Source organism: Ruditapes philippinarum, unplaced genomic scaffold (assembly GCF_026571515.1).
Source record: "Ruditapes philippinarum isolate M1 unplaced genomic scaffold, ASM2657151v2 ctg703_1_1_1_1, whole genome shotgun sequence".
In the NCBI taxonomy this organism is placed as follows: domain Eukaryota; kingdom Metazoa; phylum Mollusca; class Bivalvia; order Venerida; family Veneridae; genus Ruditapes; species Ruditapes philippinarum.
The window spans coordinates 332,244-360,218 of record NW_026864166.1 but is presented as its reverse complement, the minus strand read 5'-3'; the positions used below and the strand labels follow the sequence as shown (position 1 = coordinate 360,218).

General features: G+C 31.6%; 1 protein-coding gene and 1 long non-coding RNA gene across 2 annotated transcripts in view; both read right to left on the bottom strand.

Moving 5' to 3' along the window:
• Nucleotides 1-27,975, bottom strand: part of LOC132724683 (early endosome antigen 1-like) — a 58,183-nt gene that overhangs the window by 11,532 nt on the left and 18,676 nt on the right. Inside the window, exons 15-29 of the mRNA XM_060709613.1 lie at nucleotides 24,022-24,042; nucleotides 22,855-22,933; nucleotides 20,170-20,249; nucleotides 19,721-19,774; nucleotides 17,116-17,289; nucleotides 16,095-16,217; nucleotides 15,311-15,409; nucleotides 14,347-14,469; nucleotides 11,136-11,195; nucleotides 8,395-8,484; nucleotides 6,998-7,223; nucleotides 6,474-6,589; nucleotides 5,461-5,550; nucleotides 4,886-5,017; nucleotides 1,953-2,048 (exon numbers count right to left, since the gene is read on the bottom strand). Coding sequence (XP_060565596.1) covers nucleotides 1,953-2,048; nucleotides 4,886-5,017; nucleotides 5,461-5,550; nucleotides 6,474-6,589; nucleotides 6,998-7,223; nucleotides 8,395-8,484; nucleotides 11,136-11,195; nucleotides 14,347-14,469; nucleotides 15,311-15,409; nucleotides 16,095-16,217; nucleotides 17,116-17,289; nucleotides 19,721-19,774; nucleotides 20,170-20,249; nucleotides 22,855-22,933; nucleotides 24,022-24,042 — 1,563 coding nt within the window. The remainder of the gene's footprint in view (nucleotides 1-1,952; nucleotides 2,049-4,885; nucleotides 5,018-5,460; nucleotides 5,551-6,473; nucleotides 6,590-6,997; nucleotides 7,224-8,394; nucleotides 8,485-11,135; nucleotides 11,196-14,346; nucleotides 14,470-15,310; nucleotides 15,410-16,094; nucleotides 16,218-17,115; nucleotides 17,290-19,720; nucleotides 19,775-20,169; nucleotides 20,250-22,854; nucleotides 22,934-24,021; nucleotides 24,043-27,975) is intronic.
• LOC132724679 (uncharacterized) lies at nucleotides 14,346-16,219 on the bottom strand. The gene is made up of 3 exons (XR_009624950.1): nucleotides 16,095-16,219; nucleotides 15,311-15,409; nucleotides 14,346-14,469 (listed from the first exon to the last, which is right to left on the bottom strand). It is a non-coding gene; the product is annotated as an uncharacterized LOC132724679 (long non-coding RNA).

Here is a 27,975-nt window from a genome sequence, read left to right as displayed (position 1 = left end):
GATATAGATCTATCTGAGGCTTAAATATTGATAAGTCTGGATTTTTTTATTTTCCGTGTGGTTGAATTTTGAAGTGGTTTTTTTTCTTCAGTTTTCATTTTTGTGTGGTTGGATTTTTAGTTTTTTTTTCCTGTTTTCATTTTTGTGTGATTGAATTTAAAGTCACGCCAACATGGTAAAGGTGTGACAATGTGTGTCACCATGTGTCACTGTGTGACTTAAGCTTACTGGAGGCATAAGACTTAAGATGACCCTTAATGCATTATTTCAAGCACTAGCAGAAATCTGAGTTGAACCAACTTCCTTCCTTAAGCTAGCTGGATAGCCTTTTTACCTGAAAAAAGTCCCGGATTGGACTGGAACCTACAGCAGTGAAGAGCCATTGGTTTTGTTCTTAACGCGACTCTACTTAGGTCCAAAAGTTTGAAAACATAAAATGTGAAAATCTTACATACATCTACTGAGACACTTAATAAAATGTAAAAATAAATTAAGAACAATATTAGAAATATACTCAAGATTTGAACTGAATATCGATTCTTTGTGTGCAATCTTCAGCTCAATTTTGAGTTATTTTGCACATAAAAATTATTCTGGAATATCAGAATAAGCAAATGATCTAATATTTTGAATGCAAATTATCAGTCTAGACCTACACAAAATATATCATGTCCCATCTCAGTGAAGTCCCTTTAAGCTAAGAAAGTAAATACTGAAAATATCAGAGGGACTAATTAAATTATACCACAGAATAATATCATGGTTTAACAGCAAAGTCACATAAGGTATGAGGCTTGTTAACATTGCACTATGTAATACATGTACCATATTTAACCAGTTCTATTGAATTAAAACCCTTTAACAAGATACTGGTACCAACATAATTTCCTAAATTGCGTCAGTAAACAAACAGCTAGACAGGTCATAAATTTATATTCCCTGTTGATTTAGATGATCTATTTATGACTGAACATACTGCAGCGCTCTTTTGACATTTTGTTATAAGCAGTTCATCACAAACTCATAAAAACATAGCACAATGGCCCTGAATAGATTATGAATTGGTGAAATCTCATTTAATCTGTCATATTCAGAGATCATCAATGTCATAAACACCGTCTGCTCCATTTATAGAATATCAAAGGAGATATTTAATTTAATAGAATATCAAGGGAGGTAACCACAATATGCTGTAACTAAACCTGTTAAAGTTTTAAGACAAAGGTCATGCAGAGGTCAAAAATGATTCAGCTTTGATGAGTCACTTATAATAATAGGTACATGATTAGTATTGATCACAGTCGTTTACTTAATGTCATTATCTTGCTTCTTAACCCTTCATCTGCTGAATTTCTTCAATGGACTAGCCCTGTGTTGATAAAGGAACAGTCCATTTGAAGTTTAAGGGAATGCAATATCAAAATACAAAAACTCAGCTACCAAAAGTATAGAGCCTGGTTTGACTGCAGGCTGGCCTGGTTCTGTACTACTGGCAATGTCTTACGTTATCATTTCCAGCCGGTTAAGGGTAAATTTTAAGACTGACCTAAAATTATTATCATGAAGTGATGCATAAAGCCTTAAGAAAATACATTCAGCAGACTTGAATGCAAAACTTCAGTAAGAAATTATTTAAGATCACATAACCCCTAATTTCAACCAGGCAGTATTTGGTAACAGAAGTACTTTTGTTACAGCATTTTATATGAAAATGAAATAGGGAGGCAAGAGTCTGCCCCTTAAAAAACTGATGGGGGTGGGGGAAATGTCAACACAGTAGGATAGGCCCCACCATTCTCTGAATAGTCAAGTTTGTGACAGAATGTACATGCTGAATGTAGTCAAAAAACAAACAAATATCAAGAAATAAAATTCAATCAGTATGACTAACTATTCTTATAGACACAAGGTAACTGAAAAGACACAAAAAGACAAGATGGTACAATGTATACCTGTTTTATTTTATCTTCCATTCCATCTAGTTGATTCTGCACTTCAACCTTTTGTGTTATAAGAATTCCCTTTGCTTCTTCAAGTGCCGAAACTTCCTGAAATCACACAACAAACTCAATATTAACAAACGAAATCTGACACAATACAGTAAACTCCACTTATAACGATATAACCCTTATAACAAAGGTTTCAAAATTTATTGGCTATCAGCATGCAAAATGTCTTTGGCCATATTTACAAAAAACATATATGGCAAAGACAGACATATATAATATATACAAAATATATATGTATGATGATATACCCCTTATAACTATGCTGTTGCTGCAGTCCCAACTCTTGTCTTCAAATTGGTTGACTCTATATCACAATATTTGGATATTATGACTATATAAATAGATAAATATATAAATTTGGTGGTCCCCTGAATATGTTATAAGCAGAGTTTACTGTAAGTAGGTTTGCCATAAATCTAGGGCATTTAACACTATGTACACAACAACCTGACAGTATGTACACAACAATTAGAACATACTCACAAAACAACTTAGCACTATGTACATCACAATCAGGCATTATTCACATAATAGTCTTGACATTATGTACACAACAATGGCATTATATATAATACACAAGAATTTGACACAATTTACCTACCATTCTGATCATTACTCATAAAACTATCTGACACTATTTATACAAAACCTGGCTATGGCACTTTCCCACAAAAATCTGGTACTATTTTCTCAAAACTCAGACACAACCAGGCATTTTTTCCAGTATTTTGGGAACACAACCCATACCCATGGAATTGGGAATTTCAGCCGTGTTTTGTTAACAATTTGGAAAAACTGCATGACTGAAATTTTGCAGTTATTAAATGGATGCAACCAATTACTGTCTATGATGGCATCTTCAAACATTTAAGCACTATTACAGCGAAGAAGCCCTTATTTGCAAAGATTTAAGAATTTTTATTCAATATGTTTATTTTGTAACTTCCAATTGGGAATTTTTTCCTGTGGATTGGGAAAATAATATACTATTATAAATTGGGAATATGACCCAATAACGGCTATAAAATAAGCCAAAAAAAATCCCTGACTACTAACACAACAATCTGAGACAGTGTGTAAAACAACAATCTGAGGCAATTTACACAACAATCTGAGACAATTAACACAATAATCTGAGGCAACTTACACAACAATCTGAGACAATCAATTAATACAACAATCTGAGGCAATTTACACAACAATCTGAGACAACTAACACAACAATCTGAGGCAATTTACACAACAATCTGAGACAATTAACACAATAATCTGAGGCAATTTACACAACAATCTGAGACAATTAACACAATAATCTGAGGCAATTTACACAACAATCTGAAACAATTAATACAACAATCTGAGAAAATTAACACAATAATCTGAGACAATTAACACAATAATCTGAGACAATTAACATAACAATCTGAGACAATTAACACAATAATCTGAGACAATTAACACAATAATCTGAGACAATTAACACAATCATCTGAGACAATTAACACAATAATCTGAGACAATTAACGCAATTATCTGAGACAATTTACACAACAATCTAAAACTATCTACACAACAATCTGAGTCTTTTTAATTAAAAAGTAAACATAGAAAAATTACATGACAATCTGTTTATATAAATAATTGATGTAACATACCACACATCAAACAAGTTTATGAAAAAAAACACAACTTCTATGCCTAAAATAAACATGTCTGATTTGTCCACTACAAAGCACAGTTGTACAAGGCCGTGCAGCAGCAGATAAATATGTGACTTTTGACTTTCTTTGACCTTGGGGGTGAAACCTGGCTGTAGTCCTATGCACACAGCAAGCATATTGTATCATGATGGTCAGTCATATTTATTCCAGTTTGATTTAAAGACATTTTTTGGAGTTTTCATATAGACATAATTATAGTCAAAATTAAAACTGTTCAATAGAATTTCTTTAAACTTGGCATGCTGATTGAATATGATAACAGAAACATTTTAAGCGAAAAAAAAATTGGGCCCACCATTCTCATTTTCGAGTTATCTGCCCTTGAATTTGAAATTCAAGGGCAAATAATTTACAATGAAGGGAAACAATACATTTTTTCTTATTTTCATGAAGCTTACCTTCCTTCCTTTTAGTCAATATGCAAAATTTCAAGAACAAATTTAGAGTGGATAGTTTTGTTTTTTTCACTTTTTTTTACCTGTGCATTTTTTCTTAAAAAATGCCCTATTTTTTAAGAATTTAAAGTACCTTCATTTCCCTTGAAAAAAATTAACAACACACTGCACATTCTGTCATGGTAGTAATCATTTTATGCCAATTTATTTAAAAACATTTCCAATAACTGTTAAGGTGGGGAAAATGCCATATATGAGCTTACAGAATGAATTGTATCAAAATAGATTTCCTGGAATATGTTGTTCCCATATAATTGTACTTAGCAATCCCATATAGCCACTTTATCTATTTGTACAAACACTAAACAACCAACCTTTATTCTGTCAAACACAGATATACATTGTATATTTGCACCTCATCACCTACATTTACAATCAACATGTAAATATCATTAATCTTTTATAACAGACATTCTGTATTGTTCCATGTTGTTGTTTTTTTTAAATTTATGCTGTAAAATATGTTACATTATAGAAGTCAAATTGAGTTAAGGCATTGTGATGACTTTTAATCAAATGTTGGGGCTTTTTTTCTTCTGTTTATGTCCCTTTATTTTCTCTATCACATTGTTTTAAATTTACAGTGAGAAACCTGTAAGATAAGAAATTTCTTTTCCAATGTGTGACAGGAGGCACTTATTAAAGGGACTGTTAATTGGAAACAAAACTTTACTACAAAAAAGAAGAAACAAGTTCTTACTTGATGCCTTTCTTTTTTCTCTTGATCAAGGCTGGCTTTAAGGTTCTGAATATCTGATTCATACGACTCATTCATAGCCTTTAATTCAGAGCTAGTCTTCTTCAACCCCTCTAATTCAGGTTCAGTAACTTCCTGAAATAACAATTGTAAATAAATAATCAATAATAAACAACTTGTGTTACTCGATTTATTCTTTACCTGTCACTTGCATACTGTTTATTCGGTCAGTTATATAATCTTCAAGACGTCATCAGCAATGGTCATAAGATATAGATGATTTTCACATAGCAATAATTACCTCCATTGGCAGCCAGTTCTAGGGTCATTCCCAATATATTATATGCTTAAGTTAAGGTTAGATAAAAATCTATAATGATTTTATCCCCTTCAAGAACACTGATACAAATTTTTACATATTCGTGTTATAACAAATTTTTAAAACATTTTTCTCACATACATATGTACATGTTACTTGTGTTAATTAAGTTTGTATGCTTGATTAACTTTTTCTCACATGTATATGTTTTTACGTTTAAACTACAAATCATGTATCACAAATACAGTTAATAATTTACCTTGTATTTCTTCAGTTCTTCACTGCCTGATCTAGCTTCCTGAAGCTCTTCATCCAATTTCACCATCTGAGCATTCATTGCATTGCGAACCTAAAATAATATTTGACATCACTATATTCATTTCAAAAGTAAGTTCTGTAACTTTTCCTGTATCTATTTACAATACATATTTGTTGAGCTTGCATTGTAATCCTGGACAGTTTGACAAGATGTCATGTGTAGCGTTGTGAGACAAAAAATAATTTCACTTATTTATTTACAGTACAACTTCTGTAGAGTGACACCCTTTGAATGACAAAGATTTTGGTTGCTGTTACAATGTTAAATTCATCAAGAAATATATCTTTGGAAAGAATTGATATTGCCTATTTAAAGAGGTATGATTTCTTTATAGAAGGCCGCCCTGTAAGGATTACACTGTCTACAGTATATCATATGATGTGTATACATGTTGCCCTATTATTTCACACTAATAGAGGACCAGAAAGGAAATCACATTTATCATTTAAGTTTAGCATTATTCAAAAATAGTTCTCAATATATAAACCAACGAAGAGAAACAATCTATTGATAATATTTCTCTCTTCAATTGCTCTATACAATTGACAGTGAGGAGTCACTTATTACTCAAATTATCTATATTCTTCAATGACTATCAAACAATAGCGCAAGATAAAATGTGTCCCACAAGAACTTGAAATACGAGATTCTGCTAGGGACTCAATCCCTCCTATATAAATATAACAGGCTGGATTTCTACTTGGTTCATATTGAACTCGTAGCCTCTTTACAGCACATATCTTAAAATTTGTATTCAATTTGTTGAAAATATTGGATTAAATTTAACACATATAGGATGAAAAGATTTTACAAAAGACAATTCTTTAAGCATGAAATAAGCTGGTAATACAAAAGAAACATTGTAATATACTTTTACCTTCACTTAAAGTTCATCAAATGAGTTATCTCTACATTACTCTTTCTCTCTCAGTAGCTTACATTCAAACTCTCACGACTAGTTTACATTTCGTTTTCTCCTTGCAAAGCTGATTAAACTGCTCTGTCTTTTCCTTTGAGCTCCAGTAATAGTTCGCCTCTAACTTGATCGCCTCAGTTTCTGAAGTTTCACCTTACATATAGTAAAGTTGTTCCTCACATTCTGCAGATGTTCATTCGTTTTCTTATAAGTTCTGATTTTCTCTTTATTGGCAAAATCATTACCTCTTCAGCTTCTAATTCTTATGTTTACATTTAAACTTTGGTCAAGAAACAATCTTTACTCTTCACTATTACCTTACACCTGAAGTCGGTATAGACTCAGCATTCACGTATTAACTTCTGCCTAACTCGATTCTTTGTCATCTTCTACCACTGTCGCTTCATCTCATGTCAAAACTCTGATTTAGAGCATTTCCTAATTCACCTGAGAATGACAATTTCTCTAAGTCGATAATTTCATCTTCTCTCTCTCCTCCACCTCATGTTGAAAATGTTCAGTTTTTTAGGAGTTCAGCTTTTTCCACTTCAAGTTGAGCACAGTTATCCTTTAAGGATTGAGCATCTTTTGTGAGAGTATTCAACTCTTCTTTAGTTTGTTTAAGATCAGCAGTAGTGGCAGTAAACTTGGCTTGAAGCTCACCAACCTCAGTGTTACTTTTATTCTTACCTTCCTCACTAACACTTAACTCTTTCAGCTTTTCTGACAGCTCTTTCTCTGTCACCTTTAACTTTTCCTGGGTGTCCTCTAATGTTTTTTGTACTTCCTGTCAAATGAAATAAACACTGTCTGTAAAAAAAAACACTGGAATACAAATATCATGTAGATTGTTTAATTTTACAGATCTTTTTTGCTTTTAACCAGGCCAATGCCAAAACTTATTATGAAAGATAATGACATTGAAAACATAATTCACATACATCTTTTTTAGATCATTTAAACAGTCATTTCTATTTATTTGTTGTTTGTTTGAGAGTGTTTTACATCACACCGCCACACTATAGGTCATATGGCGACGTTTCAGCTTTACTGGTGGAGGAAGACCTCAGATGCCCTTCCGTGCATTATTCAAAGTCATTTCTATACACATGACTATAAACATCATGGCTTAAAGCTCATGAAGAATGATGTCAATGTGACACCAGTGTGATTTAATCAGAATTCCCTTAATTTGAATTTTAAATATCTATGATCATAAATTAAGTACTGTTATCATCGTGGTTGAAATGAAAAATTCTTACAGAGATTTTTACTAAAAATTGAAATACAGACTTTGCTACTGGAATGAGAATAATGAAATAACTTTGAACAAATGAATTTATTTTTAACTCACAACAAACTCCAAAAATTTCTTAATACCTGATAAAATATTAAATATTTTTTCTTATATCTCGAATTGATACTATAATTTGTTTTTAAACCAATTTTAACTCAGTTTTGGTTGCTTCACCTTACTACCTCTCCTGGATACCTAGCCAGTAATAACCAATTACTCAGCAAGCAACTGACTAATGCCACATGCTTTCTGAATCAACAGTGAGCTAAAAATGACCAGAACACACAATGTGTGAGCTTAATAGTCACAAAAAATTTTCCCCTTGCCTGAGGATTGAACCAGTAGCCCCAGGATTACAAAACCCAATGTTCTCCCTATTGAGCCAAGAGGGCAGACTCAAATTGAAACTTTTTTTCAAAATTTATTCTTTGATTGCAGGGCTTCTATTAGTGGAAGTTTGGGAGTCATTTACTCCAATTTTTGGCTTGTGACTGCTCAAATATACATTTAATGCTTTTCCTTCTTTACCTATATAATGTGACTTCCAATCTCAAACATTTTCAGTCTCTGACTTCCAAATTTTGAAACTTAATAGAGGCCCTGGATTTATAATGTTTCATGAATTTTCATAATGGAGAGTATAAATAAGAATCAGAATAACCTGTAAGTTAGTCTTCAACTTATCACATTCAGACTGTTTCTGTTGTTGTTGCTCTGTTAACACTTTCTTCTCTGACTCAAATTTCTCCATCTATAAGATAAAGATACATGTACATCAAAAGTCAGATCACAAAATCCACATATCCAAATAAGATGACATAATAACAGATATACATAATACAAAAATGTCTTTTTCAATATTTTTTACATGAGGTAAAAGCAGACTAAATATAACCTTAGCTATCATATTCTAATTACATATCGTATTACATCACAAAAAAGAATTATTAGGTACAGCCATTATTTCTAATGCGATGGACATTTGGTAGGGCATTATGAAATAAATAACTATTTTATGCTTCAGTGAACATCGACTGAAACAGAAAAATACATGAGTTTTCACAGTCCATCTCAGTGGTCTGGAACATGATGAAGAATAAGTTGGTGTCCAGAACATTGCTGCACATCAACACTGAAAAGTTCATATGACATATGCTGACATTCCAGCTTTACTGGTGGAAGACCTAAGGTATCATCATCACCATGCATTATTTCAGACACTAACGGGCACCTCAGTAAAATAAACAACATTCCACAAGCTAGTAGGATAGCTCCCTCACATAAAAGAATAACAGAGATAACATGTCATGTTAAATGATATACCATGTCATATTAAGTGAGATATATCACATTAAATGAGATTACATGTCATATCAAAATGAAATAACATGTTGTGTTAAATGAGATAACATGTCACATTAAATGAGATATCATGTCATATTAAATGAGATAACATGTTGTGTTAAATGAGATAACATGTCATATTAAATGAGATAACATATCACATTAAATGAGATAACATGTTTATTAAATGAGATAACATTATATTAAATGAGATAACATGACATATGAAATGAGATAACATGTTAGTGTTTAAAATAAAGTAAACTGTTGCTGTTAAATGACAGATAAAGATTCACATTAAATGACTGATATAGTATCATTTTAATGAGATAATCATGGGGTGTGCGAAATGAGATACATTCATACTTCGTTAAATGAGATTATGTCATATTAAATGAGATAACATGGTCATCATTACCCTCTGACTGTAACTTTCCTTTATACTAGAAATCATGAGATCTCAAATTTCTTCCCATTGTTCTTGCTAAATTCTGTATTTTGTTCTTGCCAAGTCGTAAATCTGTTTTTTTGACATTTCTGTATTCTTTTCCCTCTAGTTGTTGAGTTTCTTTTCTTGAACGAAAAACATGTTGACAATGAATTGCCGGGCATCTGAAATCTCTTGATAGCTCAACTCAGCCTCATTATCACTTTATTCCTCTAGATATTTCTCTCTGATATTATACAATATACCAGTACTGATTTGCTTAGTGTGAAAAGGCTTTTAACTCCATTCATTAATTAATATTAGTTACAATAGTTTTGATCCAAGGCCTTGATTTGCAATGTTTCAATGCACTTGTGTAATTTGTGTTTGTCTTAGATGCACATCAATGAGATATAAGTGATATCACACAGTTTTAAACGAAGATATAAGCCATATCACACTGTTTGAAACGGAGTGAAATATAGAATTTTCATTCCAGTTGTTATCATTGAAAGATAGGTAAAATACAGTAGAAATGCAGAACAGATCAAGATTCTCACACTGTCAATGTGAAACTGGTATTATAGAAATGAGTTTAATATAGCCCTGTTTTTTATTTTAGAAATGACTGATAAGTTTTCATTCAAGATAGACTATGCTAATCTTTGAGTAAAATATTCTAATCACAGAAATTTATTGAAATCTATTAAATTCTTACTTAATATGTCTAATTTGAACAAAAGAATGAATACACTATGTATGGGAAGCTGCGTTCCCTATAACAGGTCAAGTAAAGTTAGTCGTTTCTACTTACCTTCACTAATAGTATTCATATGTGACACCCATATAGTGTTTGAGTTTTGATTTGTGTAAGTCAAAAACAAGTTATACATGAGACTCGTTGTCTGCAATTATTCAATATTTATTCCTATATCAAACATGAGCCATAGATATCAAACAAAGGCCGAGAGCTAAGAGATAACGAGACACGGCTGTCGCGACGACCCTTGCTGCGGGCACTATCGAGCATTTTCACTCTTTACTCTAGTCAATCTCTCAGCCTCTTTGTGCGAAATGGCGCCTTCCTACACGTTACCTCTTCAGTCATACTCGTAACTCGCACCTACCCCCAATCTGTCTGTACCACAATTGTTACAAACGAATCACCCCACTTCTCAAGCATTCCTCATATCACTGAATATCTGACTTCTCAGTCGATAGACAATCCCCACGTCTCAAGGAGCTACAATCCTAAGAGAACACTTTGTAAAAAAAACCACTATAGAAATAACGATGTAAAGATAAGGCAAAGTACTGTAACGTGATGAAAAATTAAATCGTATCTTACTTTCAATAGCCTCCTTTATCAGAATATGTTCAGAATTCTTACACTAGTATAGAAGATATCACACGTAGTGGTAACCAATGGCATAATGTGACCAGCTGGCTTCTTAAGCTCCTGTTGACTATCATTTCAATATGCTCAACTCAGACAACTTCAATTCTATTTAAATATTGGCAACTTAGATTTCAATGATATTATTTTCAAACTATTTCTAATAATATCTACATTTTCAGATAATAAATAGACTCATATGATAGTATCTAGAGAAAATATATAGAATTCTTACCATGTGTGCTGCCACCTCAGCTTCCAGTTTTTGCTTCTCATTTTTATGATCCAATTTTTCCTATTTCAAAATTGATAAAATATATATTTCTTTTTCATAATTATGAATATAAGTCTACATCTAAGAAATGTCTATGGAATATTCATCTATTGGAGTTATTTTCTTATTTTTACTGATTAAACCTAAATGGTTTAATTCTGAATTTTAAGCTAAATTCTGAATATTTCTGTTACGAACTATGATGTTAAAATAGAAAAAAAACCTTGGAAAATTTAAACATTACTAATTACAATCTGTAATTTGATGCAACATGGCCGGCACCTATATATGCCTTATTCTCATCGATTCGTGCCTTCCCATCGATTCGTGACCTAAATAAATGTCCAGTATAAATACTTCTGCAAGGACATTCACCTTCCTAAAACTACACAAGTTTTAAAAGACACTCGATTTGACAATTCCATCCAATCAAAATGCGTAATTGAACAGGTGTAAAATGTGCTTACCCTACAATCAGCTCATGACCTAATTACTTTAGAATATTCGATATTGATGTTATAACAGGGACTACCTTGGACTGAAAATTTAGGAAGAAGTGACTTCTCCCTTCAGGAAAAATAAGGAGAAGTTTTGAAATTTAGGGAGAAGTGATCATCAAATCGAGTTATATCATTGGATTTTTTTTTTCTAATTTTATTCCATAAAATATACATGTACACCTTTATATGTACATGCATATAAAATATACATGTATATGGCATGGAAAATAAACAAATGTGTATTGATGATATTTAATGAAGAACTAGTTGCATTTGATTTACATCAACACAACATTTTTTAATTTTTTTTTTTGAGGTTCAACAGTTTCTGACTCTAACTTTTAAATGCAATTTATTAATTAAAATGAAAAGTTCTTTAATTCATAATAATTATCCAAATTCTATCAATTTACATCAGTTTTAATGATGAATATTACTATCTTAGTGCTCGCCAATTTTTTTAAGCCAATCACTGACGAGGATTTTTCAAATTTTCAGGTTTCAAATCTTAATAGAACAGATTTTATATAAACTGGACGTTTTATATTATAAAACGCAAGTGGGCGGAGCTAAGTTTCGAAGAGCGCTAAAGTGCAATATATGCATGTGCAGAGATCTTGAAGTTTACTCCTCCTACTAATCAATATTTATGCATCATGTTTTTTCCGTACACGCACATGTATATCGTCATTACGGCATAGAATTAAAAAAATGAAAACAGGCAAAATAACAGTAAAAATGTTTTATTACTTACGGAACCAGTATCATTTTATAATTTCCAAATAAAAAGTTCACTTTATTCTAACAAAGTATGTATGTAATATTTCTTACTTTTATGTAAATATTACAGCCCGTGCCGCTGCAAAACCCGAAAGTAGCGGTGTTTTTTATGAATTTTACATTTTATTTTTGACAATATACTGCCATTTGTTCCGAAGATGATCTGTATATGAACATATTAAATATGTATGATGCATATATTATCAAGCAACAGGTTCATTTCAGCCCGGTGACGGGCAAGGCAAGACATGTCGATTTTTTGTAGCTTATTGTGAAGTTGCTGTACATGAAAATCGGGCACATGACAAATCAGCACATAAATAAAACACTCTAGTGTTCTGTGGTATACATCTTTTCTACGTGTCATACCTCCTTTCCTTATTACAATGAAACTTTACTGCGCTGTTATCCATCGCTGGTTTGTTTTTAGCAGATAATGATCTGTGCGTGTTCAAAGAGGGTACCGTTTGAGAATATTTCGCAGAGGGTACCGATATGGATATGCACCGTGATATTGTCTGATTTAACTAGACAGAATGCGGGAATTAGCTATGCAAAACACGTGACCCGCTACCGTCTTCCAAATATGGTTGGCTATCGTGTGACGTCATGCAGTGTGTTGGGCGGAAAAATGGGCGGAGCACTAAGCCGGTTAGAGTGCATATTGGATGTTCTTCGTAAATAAGAAAGCTACAGTCGCTTCGCAAGCTCCGCTCCTTTTTAGCTTTCTTATTTACGAAGAACATCCAATATGCACTCTAACCTATACTTAAATGTAATGTTGATAACAAACGTATATGGGATATTGTAAATCAAACAGGACATATAGGGGAAAAATTGTGAATAAGACACAAATATATGTTTGAGGTAACTTAATTATCAAAAAGCTTGCTTTTTATCATCTGCTGCATCCATATCAGGGTCTTTCACAGCTTAAATTTACCGTAAAATCAATGCGCTATTTTTAGCGATGTGGATTTCCAAGTGTGAATTCCAAATGTCGCTATGACCACGCTTCAGCGCGTGTGCTAATTACGTCAGATTACACAATTAAATCTGCCTCTAGGCAGTATTATCGAGTGGAGAAATATACATGTCAGACATTTCATAGAGATTTTTGGGCGACTAGAATTTCGCTTTTCAGATCATATAGGGCGAAGTGAAAATATTTACGGCGAAGTTTTCGCCTGACTTCGCCCTGAACGCAGTCCCTGTATAATTTATCAAACACATTTACAATTAATTAAGCCAAAAAATATTCATTATGCTGTAAGAATTTACTTAAGACTTTGAGACATATATTGATCAGATCGGACTGAAAATAACCACGGAACATTTAGTGGTGTGAGCACCTATATTTTTATGACGTCACAGGGTGAATCAGATTTCAAGAATCGATGGGTAAGCGTCCAGCTGAGCAAGACAGTCATGGTTGACATATTCAGATGCTCTAATCTTTGAGCGGTTGTTTTTAGAAGTAATTTAAAGTTTTTGAACTTTTAGATAATGAATTTATTTAACAAATGCACTAATTGCACTGTATAGATGTCTGATATTTGTTGTGCAAGTGCAATTTCTCAAAATAAGAGTCTTGAATCGACGAGAGAAAAGCATAGTTAACTTTTTGTTCACAGAGCTATTAAACTTACTTTAAAAAATTCATGTTAAAAAAATACCAATTCAAATCTGATGTTAATCATTATAAGAATGTTCAACAAAGAAAACTGTATTCACATTTTCTAAAATGTATATTGTTTTCTACTTTGGGAACTTAGATACATAAATACAAACTTTCAATGAGTACAAAAAATACACCTTGAAGATGTTTGCACATTACTTAACTTCTTTATTAAGATAAGAATCTATGTTTTTTTATAACGAGATCAACAAACCTTTTCAAGATTACTTTCCAGTTCTTCTGACTGGGACTTGTATTCATCCACCTGTTTGTTAGTTTGTGACAGTAACAGTTTGACCTCTTCATGGGACTCTTTCAATGTCTCTAATTCCAGTTTCTAAACAAAAAGAAAATATCAGATTTCCCTGAAAATTAAACTGCTACTCTTTCTTTATAGTTTCAATTTTTTCTGGGAAGACATAAAATCTGAGGTGTCAGAACACAAAAGGATGTTTTCTTTTGCAAACATTTGTGTTTTACATATAAAAAATCTGGATGACAAATAAAATTCATTTCCTGAACATATATCTCAGCTTTTGCTTATTTCATGCTTTAAATTCTTTTATTAATTGTATTTTATTACAAAAATATATCATAAATAAATGGAAATGTACCAGAATTCAATAACATAAGGTTAATATGGTTAATGGAGAAAAAAAACAAACACTACAAACACCAGTGTACATTTGAGGGTTTAATAAGAAATTTTGAGATGTTTACTTTTTCTATCTACTAATTTCAATCTTATACATAGCAATTATACATGTATATCGATCATCTAAACATTGTTAAACAGAAATTTCTATTTCATTTTATCTTCAGGTTAAAATCAACATCTATTTATGTCTCAAAAATACCTAAAAATTTATCAAAAAATGGACCTCAAACAAGAGCTGTCAGTTGGACAGCATGCTTAACTATTCTCAGCGCTTGGAAGTATAACAAGATGGTCAAAAGGACCATAATTATGTCAAAATTCTGTCATTTTAGAGTTATGGGCGTTGGATAGAGACCTCCTATTATGCTCCCAAGTATGAGTGTGAAGTTTAACCCATTCACATCAGTAGTTTGGGAGATAACCAAATTGCATGCAAAAAACTTAATCAAAGTGTGACGCTTGCACCTGGGTGATTCCAATAGCTCTACCTATTCTTTGAATAGTCAAGCTTTAACCTTACCTTTGCTTTGAGTTTTTCAGCAGTGCTCACATTCTTCTCTTCTAATTTAGTATTTGTTTCTTTCATGGAATTTATTTCACTCTCCTTAGATTCTTTATGCTAAAAGTAAATAAATACATCAATCCTTTAACCTTCTGGAATCAAAAAAGATTAGTCCTTGCCACCTATATACAGCCAGGCCAACCTGAACATCTGTGCAGTCAAGCCAGGCTCTATACTATTGGTAGCTCAATTTTTTGTATTTTGATAATATTGAAACCCCTTAAAATTGAAACATGGTCAAATCCTTTGTGCAAATTCAGTAAGGTTAGGGGTTAGGTCAAGTAAAATGACTAAACTGACAAACAATAGTGATTATCTAGAATCTTGTCATTGATAACCCTTCTCAGATATCATCTAGCCTGTGGGTAGGTGCTGTCTTTAAGTTAGTATAGATTTAACAATACTAGATGCTCTTCAAAGGGGGTGAATCATTATCCAGGAAATAGAAAGGAGATTTAAGGAGAAAACTCACAGAAAAAAAACACTGAAAACTAATCTTAAATGTCATATTCAAAATATACATCATGCCAAAAGAGTGGCGTAAGAATGCAAAGCAAGGCAGGGCTTTGATATCACATTTTGAAGGAGAAAGACTGTTGCCTAATATAAATTATTAAATGTCAGGTACAAATCGTACTAAGATGTAAAACTGTTAAATTGTTATCAAAATTACTCAACAGTCTAAATAATTATAGAGATACTTATTTACTACTTTCTCTTCACCATTGAAACTTGTTCTTACCTGTGTAAAATCTAACTGTACTTGCAAAAGCTCTAAACGTCTTTCTTCTGATGTACTTTGCGTGGATTTCAAATCTTCTTGTACTGCTGAATGTTGTTGTTGTAACTCTTCAAGCTTGGACACCTATATAAATCAAATACAAAAATTTAATAACAAAGGGGAGTAATAAATTATCTAAGAATCACTTTAAATTTAGGTAGAAACAATTTTTATTAAATATTTTTTTTGTTCAAACTTACAACAGTATAAAAAACCAAGGAAAGGAGGGTGTATCTAAAAAAATAGGTAGTTGTTTTTTAAAAAAATATTCATTGAAATTTGGCTACTATTTTTGACAAGAACATCTGAATGCGCATTGGCTGTAAATTTTATCTTTAGCCAGACATAAAACATACCGGGAAACTCTGGGCAGACACCTGATTTTGGGGGAATCCAACTTCCCGGGGGATTACTGCAGTTTTTTAATATAACAATCCTTTCCTCATTTTCTTTCAAGACAGTGTGTTTCGTCTTTAGTTATTTTTTATCTGTGAGAGATTTTAGGGGGGGGGGCCTCCTCTCTGCCCTTTTTTCTTCATACTCCCCATATCGTGTAGCCATGAAATTAAAAAAAGGTACATACAAAAAAGTTATCCTTTGCTCAGCACCAATATCCCTTTTAAGGGCTACCTTCTTTTCTCATATTGTCTCAGATTACTGTACATTTAGGCTCTCATTGAACTTACAGTGACTTATTTTATGCTCAAAATTCCTAGCTTTCGCTAATACTCTATGGAAATTGCATGGAGATAAATTATCACCACTTTGTGCTTCAAAATTCACTCCAGGGCATAACTGGTGACATGTCTGGGGGCCATACTCAACAACAAAAGCTGCTTTTTGTGCCCTTGTGGGCAGATGGACCCTCATTAAACATAGACTACATACAAACAAGTAGTAATCCAAATGTTAAGTAAAGAGTACACTTGGAGAAAAAAGTAGCACAGAGTATACACTGCAATAGTAATAGCAGAGTGTACACTTTCCACAGTAAGACCAAATATAAATATATAGGACTGACCTTCCCTAGTTGTTGCTGTACTCTATTTAGTTCTGATTTTTTCTCCTCGAGGCTATTTTGTGCTGTTTTTATATGGTCCTCCAGATCAGCCCTCTGGCTTGCCTTAGCTGCCTCTGATGCCAACAACAACTCTGCCTGTATATAACATTGAAATTGTGTCAAATAAATCAAAAACAGAACTCAAACCATATAGAATCCAACAACAGCATTCTATATTTGTTTGTTTTTTATATAGAGGATATTGAAAGAGTGTAGATTTAATACTAAATTTTTTGAACAAGTTGATTAAAATTATATTATGCAAGCCTCTGGCGAGCATATTATTGTTTTATTCAACGAGTTCAAAAAATTTAGTATTGAAATTACACGAATATAATATTCTATTTAACACCGATATAAAATAAGAACAGTAAACTGTCAAAATGAGTCAGTTTTCATTGAAATGCCTATAATGAAATGCTAATATTAGCGCACTTTAGCACTATGTTCATATACAGTGCAAATGATGTTATGTCAAAGTGTTATTACACTAGTTTAATATCATATTAATTAAATGGCTTTATTACACTCCTGCACTGTGGTTTATGTGATAAACAAATATTGGTAATATTTCTGTGGTTGATCCACAAAACCAGCTATCCAGAATAACTAAACAATACGGTTCTTACCAATTTCTCCCAAATGAACGACTACTAATCTAACATGATTTCTGAATGAGCGGTGAGAAAAATAAACATCCATTAGACTCAATGTACATTTTTAATCATCACAGAAAAATTTCATCTCTTACATCAAATTTTGTCAAATAAACCAAATAAATGTTCATGATTACAAACCATTTACAAGAAAATAAAATTCAATTTTAAAATTTGCAAACAAACAAAAAACCATGATTTAATACTGTACCTAGTGAAAAATTGTGAAAAGGGGTCGTAATCCAAAAATAATTTTGATAATTTTTATTTGCTTTTCATGAGATGATAACATTTTAACCTTGGAGTTACTGCTGCCCCAATCAAGAACTTTTTATTTCTACTTAATTTTTTAAAATTTTTCAGTTATAGACGTAAATTTCTACTTGCCCCAGATAATGTGTACCTTTGACCTCCTGTAACTTCTTATAGAGGTCATCTGTCGCCTTGGTGTGTTCTTCATTCTGTGACTTTATTGATGATTCTAGCGTGTTGATTTTATCCTTAAGATGTTTCTGAAAGACAAGTTTGAGAGGGATAAAGATCAGAGGGCAAAAACAAAACTGTACGACAAACAGATCACTTGATCACTAACCCCTTTCTAAGTAACCTGTAACAAGTACATATATACAATATGTTTCTGAGCTTTGTTAATTTTGGACCAACTAATCAACTGCCTGTGGTCTCACATTAACTCATCATAAATATTAATGTCCAACATGCTTTGCATCACACAATCATCCTCAAAACCATTCTCAATTAGTTTTAATATAAATAAAATTTCTTTGACACAAATTAATTAAAAGAAAATCATTGTCTTTATCTTTACACATATCTCTTTATACAACTTCAATGTTATGATTTGTAGGTATTTACGTAAATAAACTGTCTTTTACTCTAAATGGAAAATCTAAAACAGTGAGTCTTCTAAAGAACATCTTTTTTTCACAGACACTTCACATAGATAATTCCATGTATTTTTTTTTCAATGTCAAACAGTCATAATTGTTTCATCTTAAAGGGAGACACAGGCAAAATTTTCATTTCTTAGTTTTGAATTTTTCATCCCTAATTCTGTAAATGCCCTCAAAATGAATATATTAGACAGTCAAAGGAACAAAACTTTCCTCCATATAAAGAATAAAATGGTGGTTTCCTAACCTGACCCGCGTTGGTCAGGTTAGAGCGCTAGGACTTCACAATAGTTGTTACAGTGAACTCTGGAAACGTTAAAGAACATGTCAAATGAATGATTTTGACTTGTTTCAATCATACAATATCCAAAATATCTGTTAATGTAACTTCAAGGATTTGTTCAAGTCACCTGACTTGTTTTAAAACTATTCGGTGATTCTATGGGCGTCTAAATTTTGTTCAACATATATAGATATATTTATGTGTCAAATCCAAAATATATAGAATTTAAAGAGAAATTCATGCTGAAACTTTTAGAAATGTCATTTTAGCGCGAGTTGAGTACAAAAGATCATTTTAATATTTTTGTCATTATTTTGCCTGAATATCCCTATCTTAAGATGAACACTTAAATGAGCCACGCCATGACAAAACCAACATAATGGGTTTGCGACCAGCATGGATCCAGACCAGCCTGCGCATCTGCACAGTCTGATCAGGATCCATGCTGTTCGCTGTCAGTTACTCTACTTGTTATAGGGTTTGTAAGTGAACAGCATGGATCCTGATCAGACTGCAAGGATGCTCAGGGTGGTCTGGATCCATACTGGTCACAAACCCATTATGCTGGTTTTGTCATGGCGCGGCTCATATATTGAATTCTTTCTTCAGTTGATTGACAGGTAAGATCAAATCTACGTAGTTCAAGTTTATAAGAGGATAACTAATTCCTTTATTACCTTTTCATCTTTGAGCTGGTTTATTGCTGTTTCTACACCTTCACCTGCTTCTATCTACAACAACAATAGCAACAACAAATACTTCAAGAACAATGCTGAGGTAAAATAGCAACACAACACATCTATATACAAATATATCTTCATGTTGTTTTTTTTCTGAATTACTTGGATTAAATCACATGTATGAATGGAGATGTATGACAGATGACAGATTTAATCACATAGACTTATGTGATTATGAGATAAAAATCTCGCAGCAGAATTTCAAACCGTGTCAGGGGCAAGCCGTTGTTTCCAAGAGCAAGAAACTTTACACCAGTTGCTTAGTTCAGCCTGGTTATAGGAAATGATCTAAAGCTTATCAGCTTATAGCTTACTGCATAATTAAACTAAACTTTCACTGGCTGATGGAACAATCTGGAATATCAAGTCTGAGGGTAACTGTTTACTGACAATAAGGTTCTGTTTAACAGGTACCCAAAAGCCTGATATTCCCATCCGTGCATGTTACCAGTGTTGTATTCTTTTTCTTGAATAAATATTATAATGTGAAAAGAATACAAAAACAAGCTTATGAATCTATTACTCTTTTCATTATTAAAATGTTATGTCATTCAAAGCACACAACTACTTTTACTCCAATGAGGTGCAAATTTACATTTTCCAACACTTGAGCAATATAAGAAAATCTAGTATTCGATTATCTCAGCCAAAGCTTTGGGGGGGGGGGGGGGGGGTGCAGATGTTACACCTTATATTATCTTTTCAATTGAACAGACTCAATTCAAAAAACCCAAGTCTGAAATTTTTATTCCTTTTATTTCTATTGTCATTTCTTCTCTGGAGAAACACCTTTTTCCCCCAATTTTTATTGTGCAAGAAAAAAAAAAAAAACTGCACACTATCAATAAAATTTTAACAAATGTCACTGACTGTTTGAAAAGTTTTAGAAAAAACTCCTTGTAAAAAGCATAAAGCATAACCTAGACCTGCACATAACAATTTAACTTAGTGAAAATGTTTCCTGCAACGGAGCTAAACTCAATATTTGTTCTGTTAAGTAAAATTAGAGTTGTTCTCAAATAATTTTTCAAACCCAGGGTAGGCTGTTACTTGTAGGGAAATTTTGCGAAATCTGTTTTAAAGAGAGATTTTTTACCTTTGCCCAATAAGAAACAGTTCTCTTTATTTCCCCCAGTTCTGTATTTTCACTCTTGATAACTTGTTATCTTGTTTCTCCCAAAATCATTCACTTTCTCATCTCCAATCATAATATAATAAATATTTTCTGTTTATTCAATGATGCAATGTAGATATTATTCAAAATCTTGCATGTATTGCATCATTTCTTATTTCATTTGTAATTTTGGCATTTTTCCATGTTGACCAGTCGGGTTTTAACATACAAGGTCAAAATGACATAATTTTTTGTTCCATTACATCTTTAACAAAAACTTTTTGTTTCCAAGATGTTTTTTTAAAATCTGTTGATTTTTTAAGTAAAACAAGTATTTTTACACAATTTTCTGCAAAAGTCGGGGAATAGTCCGTTAAAATGTATTGTCGGAAAACAAATTTTATCAAAATTTCTTGTTTGTTTAAAAAATTAATTTTTAGTTACAAAGTATACTATAAATTGTAATATTTTTAACTGAGCAAAAAAAAAATTTCCCAATTTTTAAACTGAAACATGAAAAAAATTTTGAGTTTCAACACCATTTACAGTGATTTTTTAAAAAATGACACAGTTTTTTAAAAAGGCCAACCAATGGGCTAGTCTGGCCCTTCAAATCTGATTTTGAATAAATTGTTTTGTTTCCTTGTGTCATACCACAAAAATCCCCAAATTTTACAGTTAGGGAAAAATTTTGAATTTAAAAATTCATTACTGTTTTCCTTTTGTTTTAAAGTTTAAGTATTTGGAAACTTAGAGGAGCCAGTGTTTTATGTATTAACCTCTGAATCCAGGCCCAGGAAACTTGATCAGCCAAAAACATTCTTGGGAACAAAAAGACCAAAAACACTTTTTTAAAACCCTTTATAATCAAACATCAACACAGCAAAATTTTTATTTCCTTATAAAAATATACAGCAAAAACATAAATGACTTTCCCTTAATTAAATCTGCCTGCTTTCCTTTCTAGTTTAGATGATAATTTTCTGCCCAAATTTACTGTCATCAGTCTTTTTACACTGTAACATGAAAACACCCCAATAAAATTATCTCCCTTTCTTATTGAAAAATTAATTCCCCCTTTCCTTATAAAAAATGAAATTTTTTCCCTCCTTAATAAAAACATGAAATTATCCCCCTTTTATCCCTTTCCTCTTTCCTTAAAATGAAACTCCCTTCCATGAAAACCTTTTTTCCCTTTAACATTAAAAAGAATTCCCTTTTTTAAATTTGAAAAAAAATTTTTTTTTTTTTCTTAAATATAAAACCAAAAAACCCTTTTCCAATACAAATATGATAACCCCAATTTTATTTTACCCCAACCAAACAAATTTACATTTTTTTTATACATTTTTTTAAAATAATATTTTCATAAAACAACCCCACGTGATAAACCTTTTTTTAAAAGCTGTTAAAATAAAAGCATTTTTGAAAAAAAAAAGCCACAAAGGAAGCGCTTGAAAAACTTAAATACGCCCTTTCCCCTTACTCCATGCGTTTTTTTTAAATTTCCCAACAATAAACAGAAAAAAGTTAACTTATTTTGGGAAAAAAGGCTAATAAAGGAGACAAAAAGTATTTTTTGGGAATTTTTATTATGTTGAAGTCAGTCTAATACCAAATCCCAAACCAAAAATTTTTTCCAAAGTTTGAAATAAAAAGGGAAAAAATTTGTGAAAAATAAACCCCTTTTTCTTTTAATACAACTAAACAAAAAATAAAAAACAAAAATATTTTAACATAAAAAATTATTATTTTAAAATTTTTTCTAAAAATTTTTTTTGAAATTCACTTTTTTTTAAACTATACCTTTTTTTTTATTTTTTTTTTTTTGATACATTTAAATGACCCCGGCATTTTTTGGGCTTAAAAAAGGTGTGTGTAATCTTATGTTGTCAGTTTTGAAAAAACTCCTTTTCAGATCTACAGTGATTGATTTTTATTTAATTTTTTTATTAACTGTCCCTATATTCCATCTTGGTCTCCATCTTTCTTTCTTCTGGGGCCAACAATTTTTCCTTCTTTCTACCTACATTTAACTGTAATAAATTTTTATAATAATACCATTAAATTTTAATAATTGATTTATAGGTTTTTATGAAACCGTTTGTGTTACTTTTTTTTTAATTATCAAAAATTTCAAAAAAAAAATCGTAACTATCTAGTTTAAGGAAAATGAAAAATTGCGACCCGAAAAACTTTTTGGCCAATAACACCTGGTATTTTATCCAGTAACATAGGGAAGGGAAGTAACAATGTAGGAAACAATACAAAAGGCTCCCAAACGCCAGCAAAAGGGTTTTTTCCACAAAAGACCCTTTAAAAGCTGAACATTAAATTGCAAACAAAAAGGGGCCCTATGACCAATCAAAAATAACAAATCCTTTTTTTTTCAAAAAAAATTTTAAAATTTATTAAAAAAATTTACGGGAAAAGACATGTATTTTTGGGAAATTTTTAAATTTAAAAATTGCCCAATAAATATCTTTATTACAAATTCCCAGTATAAAAAAATAAACCCACAAATTTAGAAAATATAGCACATTCTTCCAAAAAATACATTTACAGTCCATCAAATCATGAATGGGGAAAAAGTTGCCCAAGTACCTTTTTAATAAAAGAGCAAAGTTCTGTGGATTTATTTATAGCCCCCCCAAATGGTTTTATTTTAAAAACATTATTTATTTTTAAAAATCCAATTGTGAAACAAGTCTTTTAAAAAAATTTTATTTTTAATTTCACTTGGATTTTCCATTTCCCTGGAACTTACCAGTTACGGGGCCATAAAAGTAACATGGATGTAAACCCAGATGGCTCAAAACCATGATCCCCAGACTGAGGGGAAAAAAAACCTTAACTACTAGGCTAAAAATTTACCCTTTTTTTAAAACAGTAAGTAAATTATAAAAAGATTTTTTGATAGGGAAACTTTGTTTGTCAACATTTTGGTGACTAAAAGCTCACATTTTTTCAGTTCACAGTTTAATTTCCCCGCATTTTCTTTTTGTTCCTTTTAATTTTTTAAATTCACCCATGTGAAAAATATCAGTTTTTAAATTTTAAAATCTATTGTTTTTGAAAGTTCTTTTTATTTTTACGGATTTTTCCCCGGAATTCTTGTACACACGGGTTCACTCTTCTCCTGCCCCTGAAAAAAAAAACAATAACAACATTTTAAAAATAAACAAACAAAAAACAACAAATATAATAAACAAAAAATAACAACAACATATATAATAAACAAAAAATTTAAACATCATCTAAAACAACATACCTACAAAACATCAATTTTTCCCTTTGTAAAACCAACAACCACATTTAAACCCCCAGCAACTTTCTTTCTCCAACAACAAAAAAGGGAAATTTACCCTGAATGAAGGGTCATTTTTGGGACCGAAACCAGCCCATAAAAAAAAATGTTTAAAAACCATTTCCCGGTTTTTGATGTTTTTTTACTTTTTTTTTTCTTTTTTACTTCAAAAGGGAAAAACCCAAAAATTTTTTAAAAAACATCAAGTTAAAAAATTTTAGGGGAAAACCCAAACCTTTTATTTTACCCAAGAAAAACAGTGTTTAATGGGGGATTTTTAAAAGCATTTCCTTCCCTTTTAATTTTTTAGAAACTTGTTAACTTTAAACCTTTTTGTGCATATGCCCAAAGTTTTTCCCCTTTTCCCCATGGAAAAACCAAATTTTTCACCCTTTGTTTAAAAAAAATTAAAACCCGGGGCCCCACCCTCCCCACCCAATTGCAGTAGGACATGCCCCCTTTTACTTTTGGGCAAACTTACTTTATATTTTTCCCATCTTTATTTATTTTTAATGGACTTTTCCCAAAGGGGGAAGCGGGTCCAGCCCTTTAAAAGAAATTCAAGCGGGTTTAAAGGGCGCCCAAATGAAAGTCGGTTTATAGATTTTCACTGCAAAAACTTTTTGTTATTAGATTTTCACTGCAGAAATTTAATTGTAATTAAAAAATAGAAAAGGGAAAAAAAGGGATCCCTAAAAAAACCCCAAAAAACGCCCAAAATTAAAAAATTTTTAAAGGGTTTGGTTTAAATTTAAATTTTCTGTTTCAATTGGGACAGTAATGGAAAGTGAAAGGGTTCCGTCCAAACCCCGGGGAAATCCCTTAACAGAATTCAACATAAAAAAACGAAAAAGATAAAATTTTTTAAAAATTAAAAACACCCGAAATTTTCCACATTTTATTTTTTCCCTTCCCTTTAAAAGTTTGTTTTTGTACATGTTTTAAAACGTTCGTTTTTTCATGACAAGCTGGTTTTGACTTTTTTTCGGGCTCGATAGGGGCTTTTCTAGCTCGCTTTTTTCCCTTTCTCTTTTTCATTTTTAAAACCTTGCCCTTCGTTCCTTTTAATTTTATCTCCCCCTTTTTCACATAAATTTCACGAAATTCCAAATTATACTTTTAAATTTTTTCTTCCATGAAAAAGATTTTAAAAATTCCCATTTTAAAACTTCTAATTTAAGATTTTTCATAATTTAATGTTAAAAATTTATTCTTAAAAAAAAAAAAAAAAAAAAAAAAAAACAAAAACGTTTTTGTTAAACAAAAAGGGCCCCCGGCTCAATTTTTGTCAGTACCCAATATTAAAAAAATTTGTTTACCCTTTCCCACCAGTTAGGGACAAAAAAAATTGCCAAAAAATTGTTAAAAACAAGTTATATACTTACAAAGTCACCCCCTTTTTTTAATTTTTGGGGAAAAATTTAAAAATTCCCAAAAGCTTTGCCCCCTTGACTTGTAAATTTGAAAAAAAAATTCAACTTCTTCCCAAGTTACTTCCTCCCAAATATAAAAAACATCTTTTCTTTTAAATAAACCCTGTAGGGGAAAAATTTGTAAAAATCTATTTTGAGCACGGGTCCCCTTAAACCCAAAAACTACCCCAACTCTATCCAAAAGAAGAAAACCATGTAAAGTTATTTTCCCTACCAAATATAAAATTTTACATCTTTTCAAAAAATTTAAAGGGCGTAGGGAAAAAAAAGAAAAAAATTTTATTTTTCCCACTGGGACCTAAAAAAAACTGACACTAACTCAAACCCAAAAAAAAGAATACCTGTAATTTTATTTCCTCCCAAAAATATTAAAAAACATCTGTCAAAAAATAAAGGCGTTTTGGAAAAATTTGAAAAAATCTTTTTTAGCACTGGTGCCCTTTCCCCCTTACTCCATCCAAAGGAAGAAACCATGCAAGTTATCTTCCAAAAAAAATTGGAAATACATCTGTCAATAAAAAAACGTATGGGAAAAAAGTGTAAAAATCTTTTTTTACAAAAAGTGCCCCTTGACCACTGACCCCCAAACCCCAATAAAAAAGGATGAATACCCAGGGAAAGTTATTTCCCCTTCCCCAAATATAAAAAAAAAAAAGGGGAAAACCAAACGAAACCGGGTTTTTCCCAATTATCCCATTGTAGATAAATTTTATTTTTGTTTGAAAATATAAATGCAAGCAATAAAAAATTTAAAACTATTTCAATGAAAAATGAATAATGTAGGAGCGAATTGCCACAGAAGAAGTGTTTCACTGTATATTCTGTATAAGGAAAAAATGTATTCTGTATAAGAACTAGAAAATGTTGTCATCATGCCACGGATCCCCCCGCATGCAGCCAAAATTTCAGATGTTATTATATTTAAGTTTCCAAATTTTGTTTGCACCAAATTTATTTTTTCATTTTAAGTTTCAAAGCCCTTAAAACTGTTCAATGTTAACACAAACCAGTTTTCATTTACAATTTCAAAGCACTGAAATTATTCAGTCTTTAACTTTTTGAAAGATAGCATATTTCATAATTTGTAGCAAAATAATGGCTACATACATTTCCACAAAAGTATGAGTGCTTGAATCTGAATGTTCAAATTTTTTTTTCCAATATTCAAGAAAGGTTTTTCCAAAATCATTGAACCACGACCAAATTCAAACTTAAACTGCCTATTCCTAAATGATGATCTATATTATTTTTCAAAGTGAAAGGGGACATAACTCTGCCAAAAAAAATCATCGAACCATGACCAAATTCCCAACTTGACCTGACCCATTCATTTGACATACCCATATGTCAAATTTGAGTTGAATTATGTAACACTGTTGGGGTAGATAATGAACAGAAACTGTAAATTTCATATTTTTTTCAAAGTGAAAAGGGCATTACTCTGCCAAAAATTATTGAACCAACCCACAAATTCGAACTTGACCTTGGCATTCCAAAAAAAATATCATATGTCAAAATTTGAGTTGAATGTGTTGTTACTGTTGGGGAGATAATTAAACAGAAACTGAAAATTTCATATTATTTTCAAAGTAAAAGGAGCATAACTCTGCCAAAATCATCGAACCAATGACCAAAATTCAAACATGACCTGTATTTTCTCATGACATATCCATATGTCAAATTTGAGTTGAATGTGTTGTACCGTTGGGGAGATAATGAACGGAAAACTGAAAAATTTTCATTATTATTTTCAAAGTAAAAAGGGGCATAACTCTGCCAAAAAAATCATCGAATCATACCAAATTCGAACTTGACCTGATATTTTCTCATGACATATCCATATGTCAAATTTGAGTTGAATGTGTTGTACGGTTGGGGAAGATACAATGAACGGAAAACTGAAAAATTTCATATTATTTTCAAAGTTTAAAAGGGGCCATAAACTCTGCCAAAAATCGTTTGAACCCATGACCAAATTCGAACTTGACCTTGTATTTTTCTCATAGACATATCCATATGTCAAATTTGAGTTGAATGTGTTTACCGTTGGGAATAATGAACGGGAAACTGAAAAATTTCATATTATTTTCAAAGTAAAAGGGGCATAACTCTTGCCAAAAATCATCGAACCATGACCAAATTCGAACTTGACCTGTATTTTCTCAGAACATATCCATATGTCAAAATTTGAGAGTTGGAATATGTGAACGGTTACTAAGATAATGAACGGAAACTGATGATGACGGAATGACAGAATGACGGGGAATGACCGGTTAAAGGACGGACATGACGGAAGGGACGGAAGGACGGAACGGGGTAAACCACTATATGCCCCGGC